Source organism: Melanotaenia boesemani, chromosome 1 (assembly GCF_017639745.1).
Source record: "Melanotaenia boesemani isolate fMelBoe1 chromosome 1, fMelBoe1.pri, whole genome shotgun sequence".
NCBI lineage: Eukaryota > Metazoa > Chordata > Actinopteri > Atheriniformes > Melanotaeniidae > Melanotaenia > Melanotaenia boesemani.
The window spans coordinates 9144208-9171479 of record NC_055682.1 but is presented as its reverse complement, the minus strand read 5'-3'; the positions used below and the strand labels follow the sequence as shown (position 1 = coordinate 9171479).

At 37.1% G+C, this 27272-nt stretch overlaps 1 protein-coding gene across 1 annotated transcript; it reads right to left on the bottom strand.

Annotated features, from left to right (window-relative positions):
- Positions 1-3603: 3603 nt before the first annotated feature.
- LOC121636606 (APAF1 interacting protein) lies at positions 3604-16028 on the bottom strand. Its single transcript, XM_041980253.1, has 8 exons — positions 15926-16028; positions 11892-11957; positions 9312-9412; positions 8140-8188; positions 7951-8068; positions 6427-6562; positions 4229-4396; positions 3604-4085 (listed from the first exon to the last, which is right to left on the bottom strand). Exons 2-8 carry the CDS (start codon positions 11955-11957, stop codon positions 3986-3988), a joined length of 738 nt encoding a protein of 245 aa, XP_041836187.1. The 5' UTR covers positions 15926-16028; the 3' UTR covers positions 3604-3985.
- Positions 16029-27272: the final 11244 nt, after the last annotated feature.

Sequence of the window (27272 nt, the reverse complement as noted above, 5' to 3'; positions counted from 1 at the left end):
GTAACTTTTATAATTTAAGGATGGCTTGTTTACTGAAATAATATGCCCTTTGCAGTTTCAATACAGTGATTTAGGTATATTGCAACACAAAGAAAAAGGTAAATAAAGTATCCATTCATCTATTTTTTTTTCAGTCAATGTGACACTTCTTTGTATTTACAAGGGTCTTGTTTCAATAATCATCCATTCTATCTTTAAGTTTTATGCTTTCTTAGATGATGTTAAAAAGCTACATTACATAAAAATAATAAAAACTACCAGAATCATTATTTGTACAACAGATATTTTCATCATAGAGTTCCTTTCATATTCTTTTCATCACAATGTTTGTGAAGCATTTGTCTCTGTAATCTTTATTTCTGTTGTCCAGCACAGCAGGTTTGAATTAATGAATGCATAAATGAACGAATGTATTAGACTGTAGCGTGTCTGTAGTGCAGGACATTTTAAGAACATATTGCATGCTCAGACGTGTAAACACACAAGATATAATTTTTTTCACACATTTTTGTGTCTTTTATTTTTTATCAAAAAAAAAATAAAAAAAATAGTATATCAGTAAAAACATACAGTCAGTATGTTGACAAATTAAAACTGATAATTTCACACCTTGACTGCATAGAGACTTTAAGCACAGAGTTTAGTGCAGTTTAGACTATAAAATAAGTTAAAACGCAAAAGCAACTTGGTCAGGCTTAAAATAAAATGGTTTGTCTTAAAACACCCCATCAGGCTGTAATGTAACCTAAATTACAGCCTGATGATACCAAATGCCCCTTTTGGACAAAAGTGGCTTGTTTAAAGTGTCTCTAAAAATGAATACATCCAATAAAACAAGCTGAATAAATCCTTACTGCTATTAGTAGTATTGTACCCTCAGTGCTCAGAAGCATGGGGGGGCACTGGACTAAGAACAGGAGAACAGGTCTAGTAACCAGTCCTGACATTTAAAAATTCAATCTTCTTCTCATCTGCATGTTGTTACTCTCAGTTCTGAAGATGGGAAATAAGCTGCGTAAACATGTCTGAGAAATTGTGAGCTGTGTTGATGGTAGTTGGCTCAAAAACAGCAACCTCGGTAAAATAAATAAATGAATAATAATAATTAAAAAAAAAAAAATGGACGGGCACTCAGGTATGAATGGTGAAACCAAAGCCTGGTGAAATACTGAATCACTTTGATACAACTGCAATGAAATCGACTCACAGACTCAAAACATTTGATACAGTCAAAAGAGCGCCATCTGCTGGCTGTGCATGTGCCTTGCATTTGAGGGGAAGTGATAACAGGGCTTCATTACTAATACTGGCATTCATAGGCCTCCCTGCCTCCCTTTTACTTTATTTAAGGATATGTTTACAACCTTGTGTTATTTTTTTTCTTTTTGTCTGCAATGAGAATCAGCACCTCCAAATCCGAGACCATGGTCCTCAGTCGGAAAAGGGTGGAGTGCTTTCTCCGGTGGGGAATGAGGAACTCCTCCACTTGGGGCAGGAGAAGTATCTCATGGTCTTGTTCACAAGTGAGGGAAGGATGGAGCAGGAGAGGCAGGCCGATCTGTGGGCCGTCTGCAGTGATGCGGACTCTGCACAGAAAGGCAAAGCTCTTGATTTACCGGTCGATCTACGTTCCTACCCTCACCTATGGTCACAAGCTGTGGGTAATGACCGAAAGAATGAGGTCGCGAATACAACCGTCCGAATGAGTTTTCTCCACAGGGTGGCCGGGCTCCCCCTTAGACATAGGGTGAGAAGCTCGGTGATCCACATCAAGAGGAGCCAGATGAGGTGACTAAGGCATCTGGTCAGGTTGCCTCCTGGACGCCTCCTTGGTGAGGTGTTCCAGGCACACCCCACCGGAAGAAGGCCCTGGAAAAAAACCCAGGACACGCTGGACGGAATACATATTTCAGCTGGCCTGGGAACGCCTTGGGGTCCTCGGGATGAGCTGGTGAATATGGCCGGGGAGAGGGAAGTCTGGGTTTCCCTGTTTAGGCAGCTGCCCCCATGACCCGACCCAGGATAAGTGGATGAAAATGGATGGATGGATAGATGGATGGATGGATGGTATACAAGTGGTAGAAGCTGTTCAAATCTTCTAAATGTAACATAAAAGAGCTTCAACACCTCCATTATCATCTTCAGCACAGAAAACAATGAATCCTAATTTATAAAAAGAGATATTTCTGTCCCCTGCTTCCTTACAGCTTCAACATTATAATTGAGCCTCGTGTATTTTCAAACAATCACACTAACTGGAAATCATTTAATTACACAAGAGGATAGGACAATGAGTGAGAGCAACCATTATTATTAATGAGACAACACATTGCGTTTTTGTAGCTTTTGCTTTCATTCTCATTAAGCTTTAGATTGTCAACCCAAAGAAATAGCAATCATCTTTAAATTGCATTCATGGAACAACAAAGACAAACTACAGAAGATGAAGGTGTATTTTTTGCTATTTCAAAATTCATCTTTGGAACCGTTACACGATTAAAAGAGACCCATTGTCAACCAAGTGGACGTGTGTTTGCAACACAATTTTCTTTTCCTAAACATCCTAAAATTCTTCTTTATGTCATGCTCTAACAAAGTCAAGACATAGCTGCTTCTTTGGCTAGATAACCTGTTTTGCTACTCAGAGTCCAAAGTATGTAAGAAAGGTGTTGACCAAAGTATCCTCTATTCCAAGTGTGATGATGTGTCATGACACTCCTACCCGAGCTTCGTCTTAATATTCTATTCTGATTGTGTCTGTAACTGAACTTTTCTATTAGGTAATAAATTTTAATATCAGTGCATAATGGAATGCAGTGGGAAATAAGATATGCATAACATCTGGTGCGAGCAAGCTGAAGCTCTCAGAATGTGAGTGTCACATTGCAGTCTGCCTGTGCTTGGTTTTACTCTGGAATGTGAATACTGTTTTCAAGATGCCATTGAAAAAATAAAATAAAAATAATATTTATATATATATATATATATATATATACACACACTGGAAGTTAAATCAGCTCAGACAATACGTCTCCTACGATATGAGCATAATCTTATTTTCATTGTAGGGATTAATGTTCAGTTTCCATAAGTTAATCAAAATTCTTCAATCAGCAAAGTGAAGAATCTTGGCAGCCCAAAAGATGTTTTTGGTTTCCACTATTTTTTTTTCTGCAATTTTAAAAAGAAAGTGGCACATTTGAGAGAGTGTACAGTTGTGGCAGCAGCGGATGGTGGTAAAAAGAACGACAGCTCTGACTGCCATGAGAAATAAGTATGCACAGAACTGAACACATGCTGTGCGAAGATCTAGAGGCACTGGGATTTTTTTTGCACCACACGCGGTTTCCTGCTGATGGAACAGTGGTGTGGGAATTACAGGATGGCCATGAACGCAGAAAGAGGCCTTTTATGGAACACAGGTTTATTTTCAGTGAAAGATGTTTGACAAAATGACCATGGGCACTCAAGTGTATTCTGCTTTTCTCACCAATTAAAGTGCCGTCTTTTTTTTTTTTAAAGAAATTATTTGTTTAATTTGAAGAAAGGCTTAGTTGGCTGGTTTGTGTAAACATTAAAAACATGAATCTGCAAGCCACCACAAACATCAAATAATTTTTTATTCACTGAGGCAAAGGACAGGACATATTTAAGATCAAGAGAGATTCATGTTTTCCTCCTCTGACATGCACCAAAACCTTGATTCCTGTGCAGTCAGTCTTGAACAGTAAAGCATTTGAACCTGGAGACATTGGTTTGACAGCTACTCTCTTGTGAGTTGTCCTCAGGTGCTTTATGGTGTACCTCCAGGTACTTCCAGATTACAGGCATTTGATCTTCAACCCTGAATCTGCCCTTACCATCAAATTTCATCAATTTTGAAGCCGGCTGCTGTGAAAGGTAAATGATTACAATCTGCTCTCCTGATTGAACTCAACTAACCTTTCTGCAACAAATGTCTCTTCACAATAAGCACCACTGAATGTCAGACTATTCCCTTTTCTTCAAATGGAAGGGCTGAAGGGTCCAATCCACACTGCTTCATCTGGACTGCGATATCAAACAGGTAGTCGTAGCATTCACACCTGCAAAATGCAGCAGATGAACACAATGTGAATAACTTAAGTTAGTTTTCTTAGTCACATGTGCCTTCAATACTATCTGAAGAATATAGTGAGTCACAAAAACAGATCAAACAGGTTAATAGTGCTGGGGTGGAAATGCTCACATCGTTTTTGCTTTTTCCCATGACTCGCCCCAAACATAGACGCCATGTCGGCGGACAAGAACCGCACACGAATCAGGGTATTCCTCCATTGCATGAGCCATCCGGTCTTTCAAGTCCTTCTCCTCTGGTGTGTTTTCAATAATAGGTACCACTAACATGTCATCATACCTGTAAAAAAAGGTTAAAATGTAACTGACATCAAGCCTAGTAACTTCATTAAAATGTTAAAGATGGACTCTACTGTCCACTGCATAATGCTTCATACAGTTTGACACCTGGATGCTGTTAAAGCAAGTGTAAATCTGGCTTAGTACAAATGAAAAACACCCAGATATTTCTATAACAACTTCTCAACTAAGGAAATTTTCCATTTTCTTCTGCTGTCTATTGTATGACAGTTGGCTGGACAAAAGATAAACTTCTGATTCCTCACTAGAGCTTTAAAGACTAATTACTGGATCAATAAAACATAATCGGTTTCTGCTGTAATCCAGCAAGCACAAACCTGTCTGTTTTGGTTTACTAAGAGATGAAAGCGTTCCACCTTTTTTTTTATTAAGACACATAGTATGAGTAACTAACACACAGTCAAACCCCAACATGTTAAAATGAAAAGAGCCAAGAAGTGTGTAAAATATCTTTATATCTGAATATTAAAAAAAAAAGAAAAAATAAACAACACTGGCATCAGAAAGGTTTCATGATAGAAAACTGCATGTTTCAGCACAATCTGTGTAAAGTTATTGAGAAAAACAAGTCAAGGCTGGACATATTTAGCAAGACAGAGCTGCTAAATACCCACTATGATGAAACAGCTCACTACGTGCAGCTGGCTTTCTCAAGCCTGCTGACGGCAATGTTTTAATCATGTTGGTTTCCAAAGAAAACTGGAAGTCTCTACCAGAAATTGGGACTCGAGTCTGGGACTCGGATTCCAGTCGCACTGAAGTTGCATTTCAAGTGACTTGAGTCTTGACTTGGACTCATAAGTTGAGATCACAAATTTTCATGAGTCTGTCTGATCTCCTGTCTGCTTTCTGTGCTGTCTGCTGTTATTTCCCCAGACGTAACACTGACTTAAAGTCACACAAACACAGATGTGTCTGCAGTGCAAGCGCAATCAATTAAAACATTGACAGCACCCATGAACACAGCTGTTGCTGCAGCGCTATTATAACTTTTGGCAAATAAAAACGTAATAAAAATGGACCAAGATAAGAGCAGCATAGTGGAACATCTGTGGCCTATCGATCGATCGATCGAGAAGCTGGAGCCTAACCCTGCATTTAGCAGGTGACAGACAGGGTACACCCTGGATAGGTCACCAGTCCATCACAGAGTCAAAAAAGAGAGACAAAAAAAAAATAACATTCACACTCACTGCAGATTTTACACGTTTACCTGCTGCAACACACCAGAGTCAAATTATTAATGTGTCATTAAGAGGCAGACAAGCTGTTTGGATCGGGTATGCTAGAACAGGAAAATGCCTAAACCTGCAGGACAGGGGGTGATCCTGCATTCCAGTGTAACATATTGGCCCTTCTCTCTACCTTCAACAGAAAAATGCCACAACCTGCAGAATTAGTATTTTAAATTTCTCAGTGGGTCCAGAGAGATTTTGGTTCTCGTGTTACATTTACTAATCTGAATAAATTGTTCATATTCAGGTTTTCCAAATTCAGTAAAACAAAGATCTAGAGGAGAGTAACAGACAATTTGTCAGTTTAAGCTAAAGATCAGAGCTGTTACGAAATGCTGGTATCTAAAGAGTGAGTGCGGATTTTAAAGTCCTTGGATGCCGTCTTCTAAACAGACCTGATGGCAGCTTTCACATGACCGATTACTCATTACAACTAAAAGTGACTTGCGACTTGACTTGAACTTGAGGTCAATGACTTGAGACTTGGACTTGCACAAAGGGACTTGTGAATATCTTCGGTTTCTACTGTCGGATCTGGCACCGGGTAAACTTGTGCCAGCACAATGCCTTGATGGAAAATTGTTGTATTCACAAGCAGTTGCAGATAGACTGCACCTCAGTTTATTACAAAAGAACTGTAAACTAAACATGTTAGTAATTCAATCTCTTATTTCTTGTATCAAAATAATTCCTTAACAACTTCAAAGCCCTCAACTTGACCAAGAGATTAAAAGTTTATCTGGACTTCACTAATGCTTGCTGCTTGATTACATACCGATAGTTTGAGCCTGAGGTTCCTTTACGAATCCCCTTGATCATCTCCTGATGTGTGATCCTGAACTCTTTGCCAGGATACAGCAGTGTTGCCATGACAGCAGCCTTGGAGTGGGTGTGTATAACTGCCTGTGCCTCTGTATTTTAGCAAAGGAAAAACAGATATGGATTTTTGAGTCTTGCCTTATTGTAACTTCTCTCTACAGTAATTAAAACTGCTGTTTAATTTAACAAATCAAGACAGACCTGGCAGACCTTTAACTGGCTGACAATTATCTTTAACCTAATTTTAATTTAGACATTTATTCATAAGAATGGCTAGAGTAGTGTCTTTCAATCTTGGTTCTCAGGACTTGCTGCCCTGCATGTTTTAGATGTTTCTGAACTTGTGGACACCGGGATGAAATGAATGGCCCATTAACAGGCTTTCAAACAACTAATGACAAGGTCCTCATTCTCAATGGAGGTTCACTGATCTGAATCAAGAGTCCTGGAGTAGGAAAACATCTAAAACATGTAGGCAGTGGGTCTTGATGACCTGGTTTGATAAGCACTGCTATAAATCTAACAGTGGGGATGGGTGACCAAAATAAACAGCATTATTATTCTCCAAAATTCTGAGTTAAAGTAAAAGATAGGAGAAGATAGGAAATGGAAGAAGTGAGATGGGCAGATGTGAGGCAACTTGTATCATTTCTTCAAATATGAACATTGTTGATGTCAGTCAAACCAAACATGTAAAAATACGATAAGGGTAAAAGTCCAAAACCTCATTGAAGAGCAATTACAGCCTGTAGTTGTGTCAAAATTCCTACCATAAATTTAAGCTTGTTTGTTGTGAACTTACTGTGCCAGTTACTGGAAGCAGACACCATCTCATGCACATCATCTGGCTAAAGATTTTCTAAGCTCTTCTTCATGAGAGCCTCATATACAGGTGGCAGGATGAGATACGTGCAGTACAGAAGATTTTTGTACACCCAAGGAACATGCAGCATACCAAAATGACAGGGAGAAAGTTAGCTAAAAGACTCTACCAAGCACTGGCACTTAAACAAAACACACCAGAAAACCCAAACAATTACAAAAGGAATGTAACAAAAACACGAGAACAGCACTGTCCACTTTAGAGCTTCTGCTAATTTTCCAAATTCAAGTAGGTCCGTTTTATGATAACTCTATAGTTAAATAAAAATAAATGTTTTTTTCCAATTAGGTTTTAAATATCAATGAAGCTCAACAATAAAAAAAAAATCTAAATATGGCTTCTAGATGAAAGAAAAAAAAATAAAAAAGACCAAATTGGTCAACTGTCAAACTTGAGGCCTTGAAGTGACGATTTACAAACCAGTGGATCCAGTTCCTATCTGTCATATTAGAAACAGAGTATTAAAGTATTCCATCATAAATTGGGTTTGTTACTGATAATGTAGGAAAATAATCACAGACTTAATAAAAATGACTATTTTTAACATTCACTGCACACAGTAGTTTGGGTGGCATGCAATGTGTTAAAGTGACTAACCTCTCATTGTGTAGGCGTTCATAAAAAGTGGTGTACACTGGCTCTTCTTTAACTTCTTCCAGGCAGGTGGACAGCTGATGTCTTTCTCCTCCACGTCACACACAAACATATCTTCTGGCTGAGAAACACGATGATTAGGAATCAGCTACTCTGGCAACCAGTTTCACATTGTGGTGAGCACCTGCCTACCTGTATTCTCTCTTTCTGGACTCCGGATGGTGCTATGAAAATCTGGTCTCTGAGAGGAGAAGTTTTGGGAAAGCAAATGAGCTTGCATGTCAAGACATTATGGAGCATCACTGTTTTCGATAAAAGACAAAAGAGCTGCTTTGAACTTGTCTTTGCTTTACAGAAAATGTTCTCCTGTGAAGCGAGTTGAAAATCTGGTTATCACATAGAAAAAACTCCCTAACATATTGTTACTCTCTAGTTGCTTTGTTATATTCAATTTGACATTTCTTCAGCTGCAGCAAATACAAACATGTAATGTCAAAATAACACATTTCCCAAACTGTCAATGATGAAAAACTCATATCCCATGTCCCTGGTGATAAAACCTACTTGATTACAGATCCAAATGAAATGTAAATAAATCAGTCTGCAGTGTTAAACAGGCCCTCTCAGCTGATCCCCTCAAAATCTTTGCAATGATCTTGTTTAGAGCCACAACATTTCCTAACAGAATACAAACAAAGCCACTGCACTCTTCTTTCTCTAAAATAAATGCACCCAGATAAAGAATCTCCTTGTTCTGCAAGGTTGCCTCAGGCTGCAATCCATTTCTAAAGCAAACCAAACAACTGGAGGGATAAAAAAAATGCATCAGAATTTCAAAATTCAGGCGGACACTGACAGATAGAAAGCCAACATTTTTTTGTAAACTCAAATAATGTTATTATAATGCAATGGGAAGATAACTGGTGTGGGCACAAACTAGGTCTGCTGGAACATTTATATGTGAATTTTAAAAGTTATCATTTCTCAGCATCCCTTGCTGGCTTCAACAAATGCCGATCACTCCTATGAATAAAAGCAATTTGCTTGCTACCATAAAAAACACACACCTAACAAATTATTGAAATAACTTGTCAGACTTTTATTTGAATTTTGTCTTTATACTTAAATGTCTGTTATCATAGAACATTTAAACACTTTTGTGTACTCATTGAGCTGGCCTCCCATGCAAGCATTAATTACTGTTTTTGTCAGTGGACAAACACTTCAGTATAATCTTCAAAACAGAGTTAAACTATTTAAATAAGTAAATTTAACTGAGATAAATAGAGTGCATGACCAGAGTTGAGAAAAAAGAAGAAATGAGCTATCTCAGATGCTTCACATTATTTGATCCATGAACAAACCCTCGTCTCAGGCTGATCCCACCTCCCGTCCCCGTCACCCATCCCAGCTGGTAGAACAGCCGACATAACTCAGGAATGAGGACACGAGGATGTTCCTTCGCCTGTAAAAAAGAAACAAAGCTGTTTACCAAGTTATGCTGTCTCAGGCTTGAACACACTTCCCATCAGTCGGTGTGAGTAATCTTTAAATTCACATTAATAAACGTATAAACAACATGATCTTAATGATATCCGTGCATTGTGACTCTTACACAAACTGCAAACCTCAAAGAATAACCAGTGCATGTACCCAGAGCCTGACTGCCCCATTGTCATCCAAAACCCTGGACTCACAGCTCTACTGGGCACCATGTTTAAATGTATTTTACTCCATAAAAGGAAAAAAAAAATCCCAAATAGAAATAAAAACATCTCTTGTTTCTGTCACTTATATTTGCTGAACTACTGAGTGTTTAAGCAAACAACTCAAGCAATTCAGCAAGCTTTTAAGTTTACATATGCATATCTGTAAAATTATTGCTTACAGTAGAAACCAATGAGTCAGTGCCAGGGAAGCCAGATAGGACTTAATTGACATGGTATATAATGATGGAGTAAATTAAAACGTTTTATTTTGTTTTATGTTCTGAGTGATTTTTTTTTTCTTTTTGGAATACAGAGATGGACAGATTTTGTTTTGTTTTAATTTATTTTCTCTCTTTGTAATTCTCCTGTTTCTTTCAGCTTGCTGTAATGGTTGTAATGTTTTATGTAAAACACTTTACATAAAACATTACACTGTCTTGTGGATGAAATTTGAGATACAAATAAACTTGCCTTGCCTTTTTTAACATGTGGAAGGGCTACTTATGCATATTCTTTCTAATCACATTTGGAGATGAATTCTACCCGGGCCCCTGTTTTAATCATGACAATATACCAGTATATTATAGTCTGAATTAGGTTGTCTAATATGTCCTGGCAAAGCACTTTGTTAAGAAAGGTTCTGTACAAGAAACAAATGCAGCTATTGTAAATTAGTATTTTTTCTCCAGTACTTTTTGATTACAGATTTAATTCCCCCTGACATGACCCGACTATATTTCCAACTATTATTTTTTCTTAAATAAAATCCTATGTTATTCCATTGCTGTGTCTTTATTTGTTATCAAGGTGGAATGATACGGCTCCACCATGCTTCTGAGGACTTGGAGTCATCATATCAGACAGTATTTCAGCAGATTCACAAGAACACAAAGATCCATCTATAAATGTCTATTGCAAAAAACAACAAATTTATCTTACTGATAGAACTGATCATCCAACCAAAGAATGTGAGTCTGACATTCCTAAAGTTTCATCTGTAGTTTAATCATGGGAGATAAGCATTTTTTTTCTTGCAGGTTGACGGTATGTCCTAACCACTGTCTGTGCTCCCATGGAAATGAATTGCTTTTGATAACTCCTGTACCAAGTATGAGGAACTTTCTCATGTTTTTTTCCCTACCATCTGTGGAATAATTGCATTAGACAGACCAATGTAGCACTGCCTAATGTAAATTGAACCATTGTACACCACCCCATTACTGCTGCAATTGTATCTTGACTTATGTTTAGTACTGCATCATTTTTATTATTTATTTATTTATATATATATTTTTTTGTCTTTCTTTGTCAGGGATTTATCAATGTTTATTTCCTCAGGTAAATGTTGATGCAGACAGAAACAGCCCATGCCTGCGTTCTGTGTGGAGTTTGCATGTTCTCCCCATGTATGCATGGGTTCACTCCGGCTTCCCCCCACCATCCTCAGCTAAAATGCTGGGTTAGGCTTCAGCTTCCCCACAACCCTTCATTGGACAAAGCGGTATAGATAATGCACCCACACCATCCGAAAAGCAAGATTTTGAACTAGTGGAATTTCACATTTTAATTTGCCTGACTACAAATCCATGTTCCACTTTGTAATAGTACATTTTCAATGAGCTTTGATCCTGAGAACAGGGCACTGCTTCAAGTTTACATTTTGCTTCTCCTTGCATAATAAAAACGTTAACCTGCATTTGAGGGTGGTATTGTGGGCCGTGTTTACAAAGATTTCTGGAAGTGATCCTGAGCCCATGTAGTGACTTCCATGACAGGATCATGTCTGAGAATTCAATGATTTCCAACACTGATTTTCAGCCATCTCCACTTCCTCTAAAAGATTTCTTCAGATTCTCAGAAACTTCTGAATATACCATGTCATCGTTTGAAATATTACTTAAATTAAATTTTTTATTTATGAAACTTTGCCTCTCTATAGTACTGGCCTGTTACCAATCAATCTAATTAGTTGCATCTTGTTCTCCGGCTGTTATGTTTTAATGCTATTTACTTCTTTCCCGGCCATTGTTTACCCTTATCCCAAATTTGAGAAATGTCACTTCCATCAAATTCAAGATGAGCTAATATTTTTCATTGAATAGTACAGAAAATGTTGGTTTATAAACGATCAAACATTCTCTTTTTAAGATGAATTTTATAACTTTGTGGAATTGGAGTTGTAATTTTATAGAAATGTATTTCAGGTTTGACTTTTTTTTCTAGGGTAATACTTGCCTGATTTTCTGTGGCCTCCTGACCTGCATCTTGGCAGTCATTGCTGGTGCCACACAAAGCTGACATCTGAGAGAAAAATGATGAAAAAAAAAGACTGTTGACAACATTATAAGACAATTTACAATCTTAATAGAATGTGTCTGGGAAATGGTTGCAGTAACATTGATTCTGGTGTCATATAATACAGGATTAGTGCTCATGAGTCACAAGGAAACAATCTGTCAGTCTTGTAATTTCACTTTTCTCCAACATGACAGTTTGTGGTAGAAATAACATGGAAGATGAGAAGGAAGACATTTTTGTTTGTCTTTCCTCTCCTCCTACACACAAGTTGGACCAAAACTCTTTATCCCTTTAACTGAAGGGTTAGATAACGTCACCACTCATACTTTTCTTATTAATTTCTCATTAAACCAAGATTACACAATGGAAAACCTTAAATTAAAAATGTTCGAAAAGGCAAAAAAAGAAAAAATAGCCGTCATTAATATTTTGATGTGGAAAATGTAATCCTTTAAGCCAATCAGCCTTGATAAGTGTGAAAGAAAATTACAGATATGATCAGCTACTATGAAAAAAAAAATAAAACCAGGACAATGGTGTTTATTTTCAACTGTTGCTTAAATTTCAGACCAAAAATATATTTTACTGCAAACATGAATGTTTAGAAAAGTTGTTGTTGCTTAAGGTTATCAATTATATCATTTTATTGCAATTTACTGAGCCACAGTAACAGATACACCACTTTTAACTCTGGGAATGCAGTCTCTGAGGTCCCTTTATGTCCCTAGACACCAAGAACATGCATATGAATCTTATTATTGTGGCAAGTCTTCATTTACTTGGGGTATGTTTTTAATGCATTTTCACAAAATATAGCTTGAGCTAAAGGGGTTAAAATGATAAAAGAAAACCCAAATCTAAATAAACTGCATCTCATTGTTACCATCTTGTATGCAGTTACTCTTGACTGAACAGGCTTAGAGAATAAGTTCAAAAGATTCAACTTTTTGTCTTCAGTAAATGCTAAGATGAATTTTAAATTCAACCTTCATATCAAATCACACTATAGAAAACAAATATTAAAGATATTGCTCTTCTGAGAAGTCTGGCAGAGAGCTGCATCCAATACAAAACACAAAGCACTGCCATCAGTTTTCATGAAGACATGCAAAGGAGTTTTTCCTTTCTAATATGAAGACTCGCTGTCAATGTGAAAATGAAAAATAATCAACAAAACCATTCATGAAAGAATGCCCTTCATTTCAACAGTCACAGATGCAACTGATTGTAGAGCTGCTGCTAATGTCCTTGCAGCTGCTGTGCCCACAGGAAACTGAGTATCTGCTGATTCAATGTTTGGATTGTGCAGCAGGAAACTGTACACACGAACTTTGATGGATAATCTTTCTCTGTAAAAACTGACAGTCTGCTAATCATATTCATAAGCTTACTATAAAGAAATATTTTGTTAAAGGCACAGTATAAGATAATTCTATTAAAGGTTTGGAAGCTACATACATAAATGCATAAGTAAATGCAGAAGTGATAAACTGCAAACTGGTTGATTTATCAGGTTAGTTATTTGCCATTTTGAGATAAATCAGTAGTATATATCATGCAGAATCCGCCCTTGAATACTCAATGACCTGGTAATAAGTGCAGAAACATCTGCATTGAAAACAGCCTTGTTAGTGCAGCTGCTGTTGACAGAGATTGTTTATGAGCTTCAGGCATTTTTTAGTTGACACATACAGAAGGTTGATACATACAGAATAGAGCTAATTATGCAAAAGAGCATATGCAGACACACTACTGTTGAATTTAAACTTCATTTTAGCTCAGAAGCTACTCATTTTATTTTTAAATTTTGTATTTTATGAAATATATAAATAAAAATCAACAATATATCAGCCATCAGCAACACTGCACCCAGATGCACTCACAGAATCTCTTATGTCTATTAACTCTACATTTTTTCCTTGAATAGTTTCCATTTATATGCATTTCAAATTACCAGCAACTTTTTCATAATGAAACATGATTAATTTATTTTTTGGTTATGTTTCAGCTACTCAAGCTTCTCCTCAATACAGTCTCTTCTTCCAATGTTTTAAAAACTTTCACACCATAGATCTTTGCCTACACAGAAATGTGCAGCAGTTACCTTGACCTTTACGATTTTATGCACGCCATTTTTCATTATTTTATAACTAATTATGAACTGATTATAAAATAATCCACTGATTAACTGACTGAAACTATTAAAAATCTAACAGTAAAAACTTGAAAATTAATTATATTTTATTAGTAATTATTTTTTGATCGTTTGAATGTATAATATATTGATTAACTGACCCAGATATGAACATTTAAACAACCTTGCTCAGATGAAGTGCCAGTTTCAACTTGAGAATCTTTTAACGTATCAGGTTTATAAATGACTCCTGTTTCCTGCTAAAACTGTTTTGGACTGCTCTCAATATATGCTGCAAGTCAGGACACATACACAGATGAGTATAAAAAATGCATACTTTGTCATCAAACAGTATCCACATTTTTAATGCAACTAAAGTTTTACAACAGGGGGTGTCAGTAAAATCATTATCTTCTCGTTAAAGTGGAGATTAATTTGCATAATTTGAGTAAAAATACTTAATATAATACAAAGTATAAAATATAGTATTTGACACATTCAGTCCGTGAAACAGTTTGTAATGTCATTGTCTGCTAATAAATTTCTGGATAAACACTATATGATGAATAGGGGAAACAAGTGTTTATATTAAGGTCATCATGTACTGTTTTAACACCGAAGATAGGCCGGAAATCATGAAAACTAAACATGTCATGGGCCTTTTCAGGGATGTTACTTTAAGTTGCATGAAAATTTAAAAGGTTCTTAACAACCAAATTTCTTTAAATTCAGCTGCGTAGAATTAGCCTTACCTTGCTGGCTGACAAACTGCACTGATCACATATGTCTGCCTTAGTAACAAGTGGCCCACTGTTTATAATAAGTGTTATTTAATCTATACTGACTTACAGTGTCCAGCCACAACATTAAAATCACTGACAAATGACTGGCACTGCTCATCTTGTAATGCACAGTTCTTTGACACTTGCCACCTACTGGAACATTTTCACCGACTAGTCAGCCCCTTTAAATGGTAACAACAGCAGTTTTACTTGATATCAAATGTACAAAGATGCCAGTCTGGTGGTATCTGTGGGAAGCAAGCCAAGTCATCAAAGACCCTCGCCCCACATCAACAGGCTCCAAAGTATCTATCACTAATAATCACTAATCACAGCACCAGACAGTCCAGAAACCCTCAAATGTTATTTGTCAAAGTCCTGACTGATAAAAGTCTTTAGGTGTTTGAAAGATCTAATCAATAGGCTCATAGTCATCTTGTTACAGCTGATTGGGGTATGCGAACTAATGTCAATCTTTAGTTTAATAAGGTGTAATACTGGTGTTAATGCAGGCATACAAATCACTAAAGAAAACTTCGGTGAGAACCATTTTGTTGCTCAAAAATAATGACAACTTCCAGTTATGAGGTTTTGCAGCTGCGTTGAAAACTTTTCATTTGTGTAACGCACAGGTACACTCACTGTCGTGACTAAATGTGATCAAGATTCAAGATTCAGTAAAAGTAAAACTGATGTCAAAGTTTACTTTAAACTGTCGCACCTTGTATTAAGTCGTTTGGTTAAGGAGCTAACATGTGGCTATTTGTGTTACAGTACTAACAGACAGTTTTTGACGTTGCTCATTCCCCAAATAATTTTGTTACTGACTTATTTGCGAATGTTTTATGATATAACTAACACATTTTTGTCGCAGGAAAATGTTCGTATTCCATAACTGTCATACAAGTTACGTGCTAACAGCACTGGCTAGCCTCCAGCCACCGTAACTCTATGAAAATAGATTATTTTATGCTTGCATATTTGTTGTGACGCTGACTTTCAACTCGACTTTTAGCTCGGTTTTTTCTAAAGAGCACCGAAAGACAGCTACTTACCGCACTTAATGTGTTAAATCACTTTAAAAACATGCGACAAACAGTTCGTTGCTACTAGCATAACGTCGACAACTTGCGACGGCTAAACGTGGTGCGTCATCAGCTGTAGACTGAATCGGGGGGGGTCAGTCTCTTACAGCTGATGAAATCTAACACTGACTTCCGAAAACCCACCAAGTTTTTTCTCTGCTGCAGCTGAATCAGTGGATGCAAAGGAGAGAACACTGGAGATTGTTCCAGAGGATAAAGCAGAAATCCTCTCACCTGGCGGGGGTAGAGCATGAGCGTTGACCCAGCTTTAGTTCCCAAATGGGGTCTCTACAATATCATATCTGTCTGGCAAATCTCTGTCATGTAGACGGTGTTTAACAACACTGTCCTGGTAGCTGAGTCTGCTGCCCCACGGGAAGAGGGACTGGATGCTGCCCATGGGCAGAAACAACATGCATGGCTACTGTTTGAAGGAAGTTTTAAGAAAAAGCTGTAAAATTGCCTGATGCTGGGACCAAGTTAACCTTTAAGCTTGCTCTCAGAAGTATGCATTAGGACTTAGCTGCATTATTTGGTTATTTTTAAATTTAATTGAATTTAAGAACAATGAAGTTTAATCTAGTTTATTCAGTGTTTCTGTTTACCTTTCACATTTGTTTATTTATTTATGAATTGTTTCAAACTTGGTATGGACAGTAGGGGTGTAAATAATAGGTTTTTATCACATTAAGATATGTAATCGATTCAGTGGCTAAAGATTTTCTGTTTGTTGGCATCACAAATTTGGAAAGAATAAATTTCTTTTTGTAGACATTAAAGAAGCACTACTGAAGAGATTTTGTCAGTGAGCTGACTATAAGCCAGTGGTATAATATCCAGTTGTTGGTGTGCGACACAATGCATTAAGCAAAACTTCTCTGGCTGCTAGGCAGCGACAACTCCGGCAATGTACATAATAAGTATTACTGTGCCATCACAGTTAGTCAGAAACACGTATTTCTAAGGTAAGGAAGGTACAGTGCTACTTTTTGTTTAAAACATGCTCCTGTAAAGTCTCACTAAATATTGTCAAAATCTTGTTGTAATAATTAAGATAATACAGTCTGAAATTATTATCAATATACACACACCTTTGGATATTGGTGTTTTTCTTATCCAATTACAGTAAGACATTTTGATTTTTAGAACAAAACAAAAACCATTTAACATGTTCTTTCTTAAATGTGTCTCACAAATGATTATTGTATCAATGTTTGATTATTTTAAATGTGGATCAATGCGAACAGACTGAGTGACTGAATCAATTCATCAGTGTATGTATTGTTGCACCTCTGAAGGATAGTCCTATTTATTTGGTTAGCTTGTTGCTAAATACAGTATTTTCCTTACATCAATAATGTACATTCAATTTTACAAGAATATATATAAATTTTTTTGCGCAATTTTTTCTTGCTAAAATTGTATAGAGACAGTTTTAACCTTATTACTGCTTGTGCATTTAAAAGGTTCTGATGTCAAAGTTAAGGACATTATAAATACAGTAAGCATGTTTATTTTTTAAGACGTTTGATAACATATGGAACAATGATGGACAACTGTGAACATGATGCAAGTGTGTCTTGAACTCACCATGAGTTGCATTTCAGTTAGTCTATTATGGTGTATTTCAGATACTGGTTTGTTGATTCATGCACACAAAGGAAATGAGAGGATCTCCATTCAAATCATCTGTGCAGCAATCATCTGTCAACTCCATCTTCTACCCCTCTTTGCCTTAAGATATTACTCTATATGCAATCATTCAGATGAATAATATCTGCATCAATATTTGAAGGAAATATGAGGAATTTCTCCTCCTTTAGGTCATTATAAAGAAGCGTGTGAGTGAATAAAGGCTTTTCTTCTTTCATAAACTGACGAATCTGAAGGCTTTTGAAATAAAGATTATTGCTGGGTAGACTGGTAAGGAAAACTTTAAGGTCTTTAAGAAGGTCTTTAAGGATTTTCAATGTGTTTAAATCTTAAAGCTTTATTTCTTTCATTTGTGGATATGCCAATAACACATGAATTCTATAAATCATTTAATAAATGTTAAGTTTATTGTTAAGGGTGTAACTGTGTGAATGATGGTGAAACTTATAAGTCATAATTAAGGCAGACAGTCTTATAGGTTTGGATGACTAAAAAGAGAGACAGAGGAGGGGAAGAGGAGGCAATAAATGTAAATCATGCATATTAGGACTTATAATGTACTCCATAAACAAAGAAATTAATGGTAAGACTGCCTAAATAAACATCCACAGGATTTAAAACATTGAGTTGTTGCAAACGCCCAACTAAGGATTAGGACTGGTGCTTGCAAGGTTTGACAGCCTGTTCTCACTCCCAATTTACCATGTTAAAGCTCAGTCAGGAACCTGCTATGTCAGTTTTGAATGTAGAAACAAAGCATCTCTTTTGGATATACTGGTTTTCCTTAGCTGGTAGCATAAGAGCAGTCTAGGGGAATGGCACTATGACTATGCTGAAAATGTCAGCACCACCTTTTCCAATAAATTGTATCTTACTCTGTATTTTAAACCCTATGATTCCTAAGTAGCAGGCTACAGTAGCAGGGCTAAAGAGGTAAAAAATAAAAATTTAAAAAGAAGCCAAAACAGCATCTTTGAGAGTCTGAAGGGCCAGCACATCACTTAAGGCTACAAAGGGATAACTGTCAACATATAACTAAGGCAGTTCCCAGTCTGTCAGAAATGGGCTGAAAACAGGTTCCACATGCCTTAGAAAGTGACCATGTGTAGCAGTAAGTGGCAAGTTATGAATGAGGCTGTATTTAGGCATCTTGCTTTCAACTTAAGTGAATAAAAGGTAACATCCTCATTGCACGCTTCATTAGCTAAAAAACAGTAGCTAGCATCTGCAAGAATGTAGCTTCTCAATGCTGTTTTTTCCTCTTCTATTTTATTCTATAAAGGACAAAGCCTTTGGTGTGTTTTGCTTTTTGATATCATTGTTGAAGCCATAAGCCGTTAAATCAACAGTTACTCATCTCTGAAACGACATTCACATGTAACCCGTGTGATTGTTGCTTTAGAGTTTCATTGGAACTTGTCTGAGCATGCAAACTTGAGATCTGTCCGACACGGCCAGCAGTTGCTCCATACAGCCACTCCTCCTTAGAACTGATTTTTTTTTCCTGAAGGAGAGACTACAACTTCTTATGGTTATGGGGAAGACTGATGCAAAAGAACCCCGTGAAAACCAAAAAATAAACCCAGCTTCAGCTGATCTGTAACCTGGAATCATCAAATTCTCTAGCTGCACTTACCCTTTGTGTAGGTTTGTAGGTTGTAGGTTTATCCATGTATTAATCCATAGATACAGGTGAGTCCACATTCAATGCTGCTGCAGTATGATGAAGAGGCATACTTCACACTAGTCTTTTGACATTTTTACTGAATTTATATGATCTAGGCTACATTATAACTACAACTTTATTTACTTTTTTTTTTTTTGTCTTTTTTAGGGCTAAAAAAGACATTCAGTCTGGTCAAGATAAATTTTGACCAAGTTCTGCTCAGTGCAAAAACACACATAAACACACATACACACACACACACACACACATTATATATATATATATATATATATATATTAACACAAACAACCACAAAAAAAGAACAAGAAGCCTTTGTCTTTATGCAGAACTAATGTGAGTTTCCAGCTCCCTGCTTTGCACGTCATGCACTGAGCTTCCGATGAATCACCTCCGGGAGTTTTTTTCTGTAGTTTGTCTTTGAATTTACAATTACGTTTCTCAATTTTCTAGGGACATCTAAAACTCCTCACCAGTTTCTTCCCCAGGCCGTCAAGGCCATTAGTCCAAAACATGAACCTGGTCTTCAGTTCATCTCATTAATGTGTTAAACTGCAGAGAAAGTGAGGGAGCTAAAAACAAACAAACAAAAACAAAACAAAAAAAACAACAACAAAAAAACAACCAAACAAAAAAAACCTCACCCTCGATGTGTGCAAAACCCAACAATGAGATTCATGCACACTTTCTCTGCAGTACAAAGTTATGATGCGTTCGGGTTGTCCCGTAATTCTGAGAGACAGATGACAGATTAGGAAGTTAAGAAGGAATTTGCTTAATCTGACTGAAATAACAGGCTTTTGTCTAAAATGAAAATGATAGTTATGTAAAATTAGTTTTTAATTAGCTTTTCTTAACATATCATTATTTTTAAGTCTCTATTGATAAGTGATTTTATCATGTATTAATGTTGTATCAAATTTACTTCTCACACACACACACACAGCTAAGCTTGGATTGGTCGGCCTCTGTTTGTATAGAATAAACTGCCTGCCTAAAGCCAAGAGTCACAGTGGGCTGTATCCTGGTGAAGTGTTGCTCTCATCTTCACCTTATTCTGTACTACAGCATTAAAATCTATCTTGCATTGAAGAAAAATCTTATTTTCCACTCTTAACCTTCATTATCCAGCAGTGTCATTACACAGAAGCATCTGCTCTATAAACTGAGAGGAGATTGCCTTCAAATTTGACATCTTCTCATGTGCCATTGTGATCATATGTAGCCTAATTAACTCAAATGCATTTCCGCAAACGAGTAGCTAAGCTGGTATGCACGGGTTGACAGTTCCTGCAGTGAAAATACTGCAGACAAGGCAGTCATGCCAGAATGAATCCAGCAGTCTTTTTTTCTTCTCAGCAGAAGTTTTAGCTGATATTGTTCCCTCTGGAGATTCATTGCATGATTTTTCAGGTTTATTGGCTGGATCATGACACAGTTTTTATGTTGTGTTGCTTAAATATGATGGTATGCAGTGAGATTCTTGGAGCACAAACATATCCTGAAGTCAAAAGAAAATAAAAAGACTAAACAGTCACCTTAGTGTTTTATTGTTCTGAACCTAAAATAACTTTAGATCCTTTAGGTGGATTGGGCTATAGATACATCTGTTTATATGTATGGCAAGACCACCGGAGTTTCCTAACCCATCTGTTCATTGGAAACAATAACACCTACTGAAGGTTAAAAGAGCATTTATAAAAATAAACTGCAGTATCTCTTTTTAAGATACAATGCCATCATTACTCAGAACAATACACAACTACAGAACACTGTGAAATTGAGAGCCCCTGTCTTTCAGGCTGCATACTGATAAAAGCTCCTCCACCTCTTCCTCACTAAACCCACTTTAACCTCTGCAAACTGTCCTCTTTTCAAAAAGTGAATGGTGCTATACATATATATTTCCACATATATTCCCTCTTCTCAGTTGTCCTTCACACAGAGACACAAGCTATAAATGGAAAATTAAGGCCAGCTGTACATTATTAAACACCATCAAGTCCATAAAATTAGAATCAGGGGTTCAAGACTGTAACCAGGCAGTGGCAGGTGGAAACTGACTTTAAATTTGAACATCCAGGGTCTGATGCTCACTTTCCTATTGAAGTATGTTCTTTTATCGTATCAAGATCTAAAAAGCTTTCTGAGGCTATCAGAAGAAGCTTATGGACACCTTTGAGTTTGCCAGAGAGTTTTAAAGGGTTTAGGAATAATTTATAAATCTTTTCACTCTTGTATGAGTGATCTAAAAGCAACTTTTATTAAGGACTGGCTGACCTAAAAAAAGACTGCTTGATCAAAGAAAGAAATCAAAAGGATGCAAGAATTTCACCACAGCATTTGCAGGTAACACTTACAAATACTTTAAGTGTGTATTGCCAGACATTTGCCATGCATGGGAGATGTGCCAAGTAGAAGCTGTTTGGACACAAACCCAAAACCAACATAAGAAAGAGATGACCCCATTGTTATGTCACTGTAGTACTTTAAAGACACTACATGCATGCAACCATTTGCATTCATATGACATGCATCATCTGCCCTCCAGTCAAACAGCTTTCCTCTTTTTTACTGCCAGACAGTATCGGGAAAACTGGCAGGTTAAATTCGGCTGCCATCCAACCAGAAGAGCTCATGTAATAACCGCTAACGCTTATTTAGAGGTGACTGTCGGTTGAACTGCCTGAAAGTACAGGAGAATGACATTTACATGCTTTAATAACCTCATATGTGAAGCAGTCACCACAAACTCTTATTTCTGAAATATTTAGAGTATTTCTGTATATTTATGCAGCCACTGAATTATTATGCAGGTCATTGACTCACCACACTCCCAAAGTTTATCTTTCTTTTCATGGTGGTAATGTATGTTGCTGCTGATTACAGGTCACTGGACTCAGTTGCCTCAGGATTTTGCAGATTGGAGTGATGATGGCTAACATGAAGCACAATATAGTAGTAAGGCAGAGGAAGGGCGAAGGATGGCTGCAAGTTGGCCTGAAAAAGCATGGTGGACATGCTATTAAAAGCTCTTGTAAAATGTTTATCCATTTATACATTTCATTATACACGAACACAGAGAAAACCATGTTTCATGTTTTCAGTTTGAAAACCTTTCTGGAACCAAGGAAGGAGATGTCACTTAAGGAACAAGAAATGAATGTGAAAACTTAACCACTTTTTTCATGTACATTTGGTCAAAAAGTGCTTTTGTGCAGACCACACTTTTGAGATTCAGGCTTTTACCTTCCAAGATTTAAGTGCATCTACATTTTTGAAGAAAACCTTACAGCAGCTGAGGCCAAATGTTCATATAACAGTATGAAAATGAAATGAAAACAGTTCAGTCACAGTAAAACGCTGCCTTGAGTCCAAACACCTAGAATGGCAAAGGAGCATCTCAACTAAGAAAGAATATTCAGTCCTCAGCCAAAAAACCTCTAAACATTAAATAATGATAAAACAGTTAGCTTTCAAAGTTACATCTCAGCCTCTTCCCCATTCTCATGTTCTAAGGCTAATTAAAGATTGATGACAAATTTAATTTAAAACGGTTTCAATTCAAAGACATATGAATAAACTTTGAATGTTTAAGCTTGGCTATGTGTACAGTATGTAATTCAATAGTCATATAGATGCAGAAAACGTTAAGACCACAAAGGTGAAACACTGATTTCCTTGTTACTATGGCAAAGGTTTTGGCAAAGGCTATTCATTCAAAATGAATGGGTCATACTTTATACTTTATTTCACACCCACCCTTTCATGTCATCCATATTATATTTGATACATACAGTTTCTGAGACATATTGCACTTTGCTGTAGTCCCTCCAGCGTGTCATGGGTCTTCCCCGGGACCTCCTCCTGGTGGGATGTGCCTGGAACACCGAGCAGAGCAGCAACTTTACTCTGAGCCCCTCCAATGATCACCAAGCTTCTCACCCTATCTCTAAGGGAGAGCCCGGCCACTCTGCAGAGAAAGCTCATTTCGGCCACTTGTATTTGCAGTCTTGTTCTTTCGGTCACTACCCACAGCTCGTGACTATAGGTGAGGTCGACCAGTAAATCTTTTGCCTTTTGGCTCAGCTTCTTCTTCACCATGACAGACCAATGCAGAGTCCGCATCACCGCAGATGCCCCACCAATCTCCCTGTTGATCTCCCACTCCATCCTTCCCTCACTCGTGAACAAGACTCCGAGATACTTAAACTCCTCCATTTGGGGCAGGACCTCATTCCCAACCTGGAGAAAACACTCCATCCTTTTCTGGACAGTTGAACGCTTTCTCAAAGTCCACAAACGTGCTAGCTGGCCTAATCAGAGACTTCGCTTCACACTTTTTAATGCACATAAATCACAAACAAACTCACCTTTTGCTTATCTAACAACGATATCTGGTCTTCTGAGACCCCTCTGTCTCAAATCTTTAATATCAGTCATTTTCAGTCCTCTCTTGCTCTCCCACAGTAACAAATTGAAACCAAAGTTGGTTCCTTGTTAGCAGCAGACACAGACCTGTTTATTTTTTTTTATTTTTTATTTTTTTAGGTTTTGGAAAAAAGTCAGAATTTTGAGATTAAAATCAGAATTTGGACTTTTTTTCTCAGATTTCTTTTTTTTTTTTTTTTGGCCAGTGGTGCTAATATTCTTCTGTATTACGGGACTGTAAAGTCATACTTTCATACTTTCATAAAGTTATAATTGTACCAGTTCCAGCCATTTCCACCTCCACAAAAGCAGCAATTCCCTCTAAGTCCGCTTGCTTCTTTCTGTGGAATAGATTCACTTGCAGATTTTTTTAAAGTCCTGATACTATGATAATGTGGCGCTGATGTGCCAAAAGATTAAGTATCTCCTGTTTGTGAAACCTGAACTAAAGTAGAACTTCACAAAATGCTCCACCACCAACAACATTTTTCTTATAAAAAAATTAAAATATTAAAATATCACTTATTCCTGTAAAATTACAAGTTTATTCTAGTAATATTACTACTTTTTTTCTTGTAATATTACAACTTTTTCGTGTAATATCACGACTTTATTCTAAAAACATAGTTTATTTACAAAATAATTTAATTTTATTTTTACTTTATTTATTTATTTAGTTATTTTTAACTTTTTCTTAAGACAGTTACTGTGAATAAAACCTGGTATTGGTTCACCACCCAAGTACTTGAGACCAACTCCCTGAGCCCAGCTAAATGAACAAAAGAATCAGTAGTAACACACAGTAGATGATTCCTGGTTTGGCTTATGTAAGGAAAATCATATGGATTATCATTATGTTTATTATATTATGTTGTAATTTTATAAATGATTCGTTATTATACTTTGACCCACTCTTTTATTCATTGTATTTTTACAATCTACTTTGTATCTACTCTGTACCAATCTTTGTATTTTAATCCAGGTTTAAGGTTTAGAAAAAGTACTCAGCAGCATTCTTTGTGCATGTGTGTGCTGGTTTATGCTTGAGTCTGAAGTAACAGAAAGTCAAGGCCATGGACGAGATAAAAGGACGTGATTGTACCAGGAGGAGACCGAACACTAACCTACCCATGCTTCTTATTTTCCATGTCTAGTGGAAAAAATACTGTAACATGAGACTTGTGTAATTCTGGGAAGGACTTTGTGAACATCCCTTTCTAATGCCTTGTAAAAAAAACTCAGTGTATCTATCATACTTGTATGGTTCGTACACTCCTTGCAAGTAAAATTGTATACATTGATTAACTCTCTGTGGTTCTTCCTTATGTTGAAGGTTTAGCGTTGCAGTTCTGGTGTAAGGAAGATTTTTCCTAACAGCATAAAAATAAAAGATCAAATAACATGCAAAAAAATGCAAAAAAAAAAACCCGCAAAAAACAAAAATAAAAAAAACAAAAACAAAAACAAAAACTAAAACTAACACACACACACACAAAAAAACAAACAAAACAAACAACAAGCCAAACTCCAAACTGGTTGCCAAGCCAGAACATTTAGTACAGAACAGGGGTTAGATCTTCAGATCTTCTTCATAGTTTAGGTCAGGGTACCAGAATTGGGACCAACACCCACAGTAATCACAAGTGGAGACACTTACCCAGAAGAAAGATGCACAGAAACAAGACAACAGCAGCCAGAAATGCCAGCAGTAGAACATGCCTGGGAGCAAAGGCACCACTCTCCTACACAGGAGATGAAGGTGAAGCAGCGAGTCATGTCCTCACTGCTCAGGAGGTGAAGCTACACAAACACTCAAGCCAAAATGCCATAGTCAACATACAGCCAGATTCCAAAATGGACAGTGGAGCTATTTTGAGGTTTATAAAGGCCAGAATGCTGCAGCCTACCACACCAGCTCTTGCTAGGGAAAGAGACACACTGAAAGTACAGACACTACTCATGTATTGCAGAGCCACATCCTGCAATCAGAGCCACACACCAGGTGTCTATCTTTCACAGAGGGAGGGTGAAGAGGAAAAAATTCTATCCTGCTATGTTCACAATTTGGCAAAAAGGCTAAATAATAAATGGGTCATGCTTCAAAGGGCCACTTCCACATCATAACATCTCCACATCTGCAGCATTTGTGGAATGTCAGGATCTACCAAAAGTGATCCAAAAAAAGAAAACTGGTGAACACAGTATCTTGGGTGACCAAGACTCAATAATGCCTATAGAAAGTGAAGATTAGCCCTTTCTGGATTAACAGAAAAGTAACTGTAGCACATATTGCTAAAAATGCTAATGTTGGTTCTTCAGAAAAATGTGTCAAAACCCACAATGTATTGCAGTTTGTTACATAAATGCTTCATAGCAGCAGACCTTGGTTTTGGTGGGTTTGGTGACCATGATGACTGGAATCCACTTCTGGAAACTGGTCCTCAAATCATAATAAGAAGATAGTCTGGTTTGAATTAATGTGTATAATATAAGAGATTTTGGGGGGCAAAATTCTGTTGGGAAACCTTGGTTTATGTAGATGTTTCCATAACATAAACTGAAACTTTTTTGCTGCCAAAGTACATTTCTTTGTGGACTGACAGTAGCCTTATAAAGAGGTGTAATGCATCCTACCACAATGCAAAAATGGTTCGACCTTGATTTTTGCTCTAAATTATTCAAATCTCAATTAAATGGAGCATTTGTGAGCTGTGCTGAAAACAAAACAAAATAAAACAATCCAACCCATTGAGGCCCCACCTTGCAACTTACAAGACTTAAAGGATCTGCTAATGGCTTGGTGCCAGATGAGTCCATACTTCAGGACAGGACCTGCATTGGTGGGACAAAAGTGGAACGTCTCAGTATTAGGCAGGCAATCATAATGTTGAGGCTGATTATTGAACATTAAAATGTGGGGAGGCCAAATGGCTTAAGTTCTGCACATTTTGTCTCATAGGATTTTATTTTTTCCCACCATATAATGCACAGACTCACCACTGTGACCATCACATTCACTAGACAACCATAGTATGAGAGTAATTAGAATGCTGAATCACAAGCATTGTCTAGCCAGAGTAAACTGACTGATGCACTCATTTGAAAATGAGATCTTTGTTTTAACCTCACAGTTTTTCATGCTGTGCATCATCGCTAACATCTTATAAAAGTGAATTCACAGGAGTGACAGAAAGGAGCCTGTGTTGGGTGTGGAATACAAGACTGGACAAGAGCACACCCACACATGCTGAGTAATTCATTACACATGTCACAACTCCATGAATGTGCCAAGTAACCTCAGGCTCCAACTCTGCAGTGACGCATCAATTTCCGTCACATACCAGTGTATCATAACAGCCATTATTTAGTATACAGTACACAGTACCTGCAGGAAGATGATTCCAAGCTGGGTTGTTGGTACAAGTTTTTCCCGCTAAGTCGTAAATGGCAGCTTTTTCTGGCTCAGTGCTGCATGGAACTGATGGAAGATAGAATGATAAAAAGCATCATGAGAAAGGGTGTGTTGTTTTATGTGTCTCCAAAACCAAA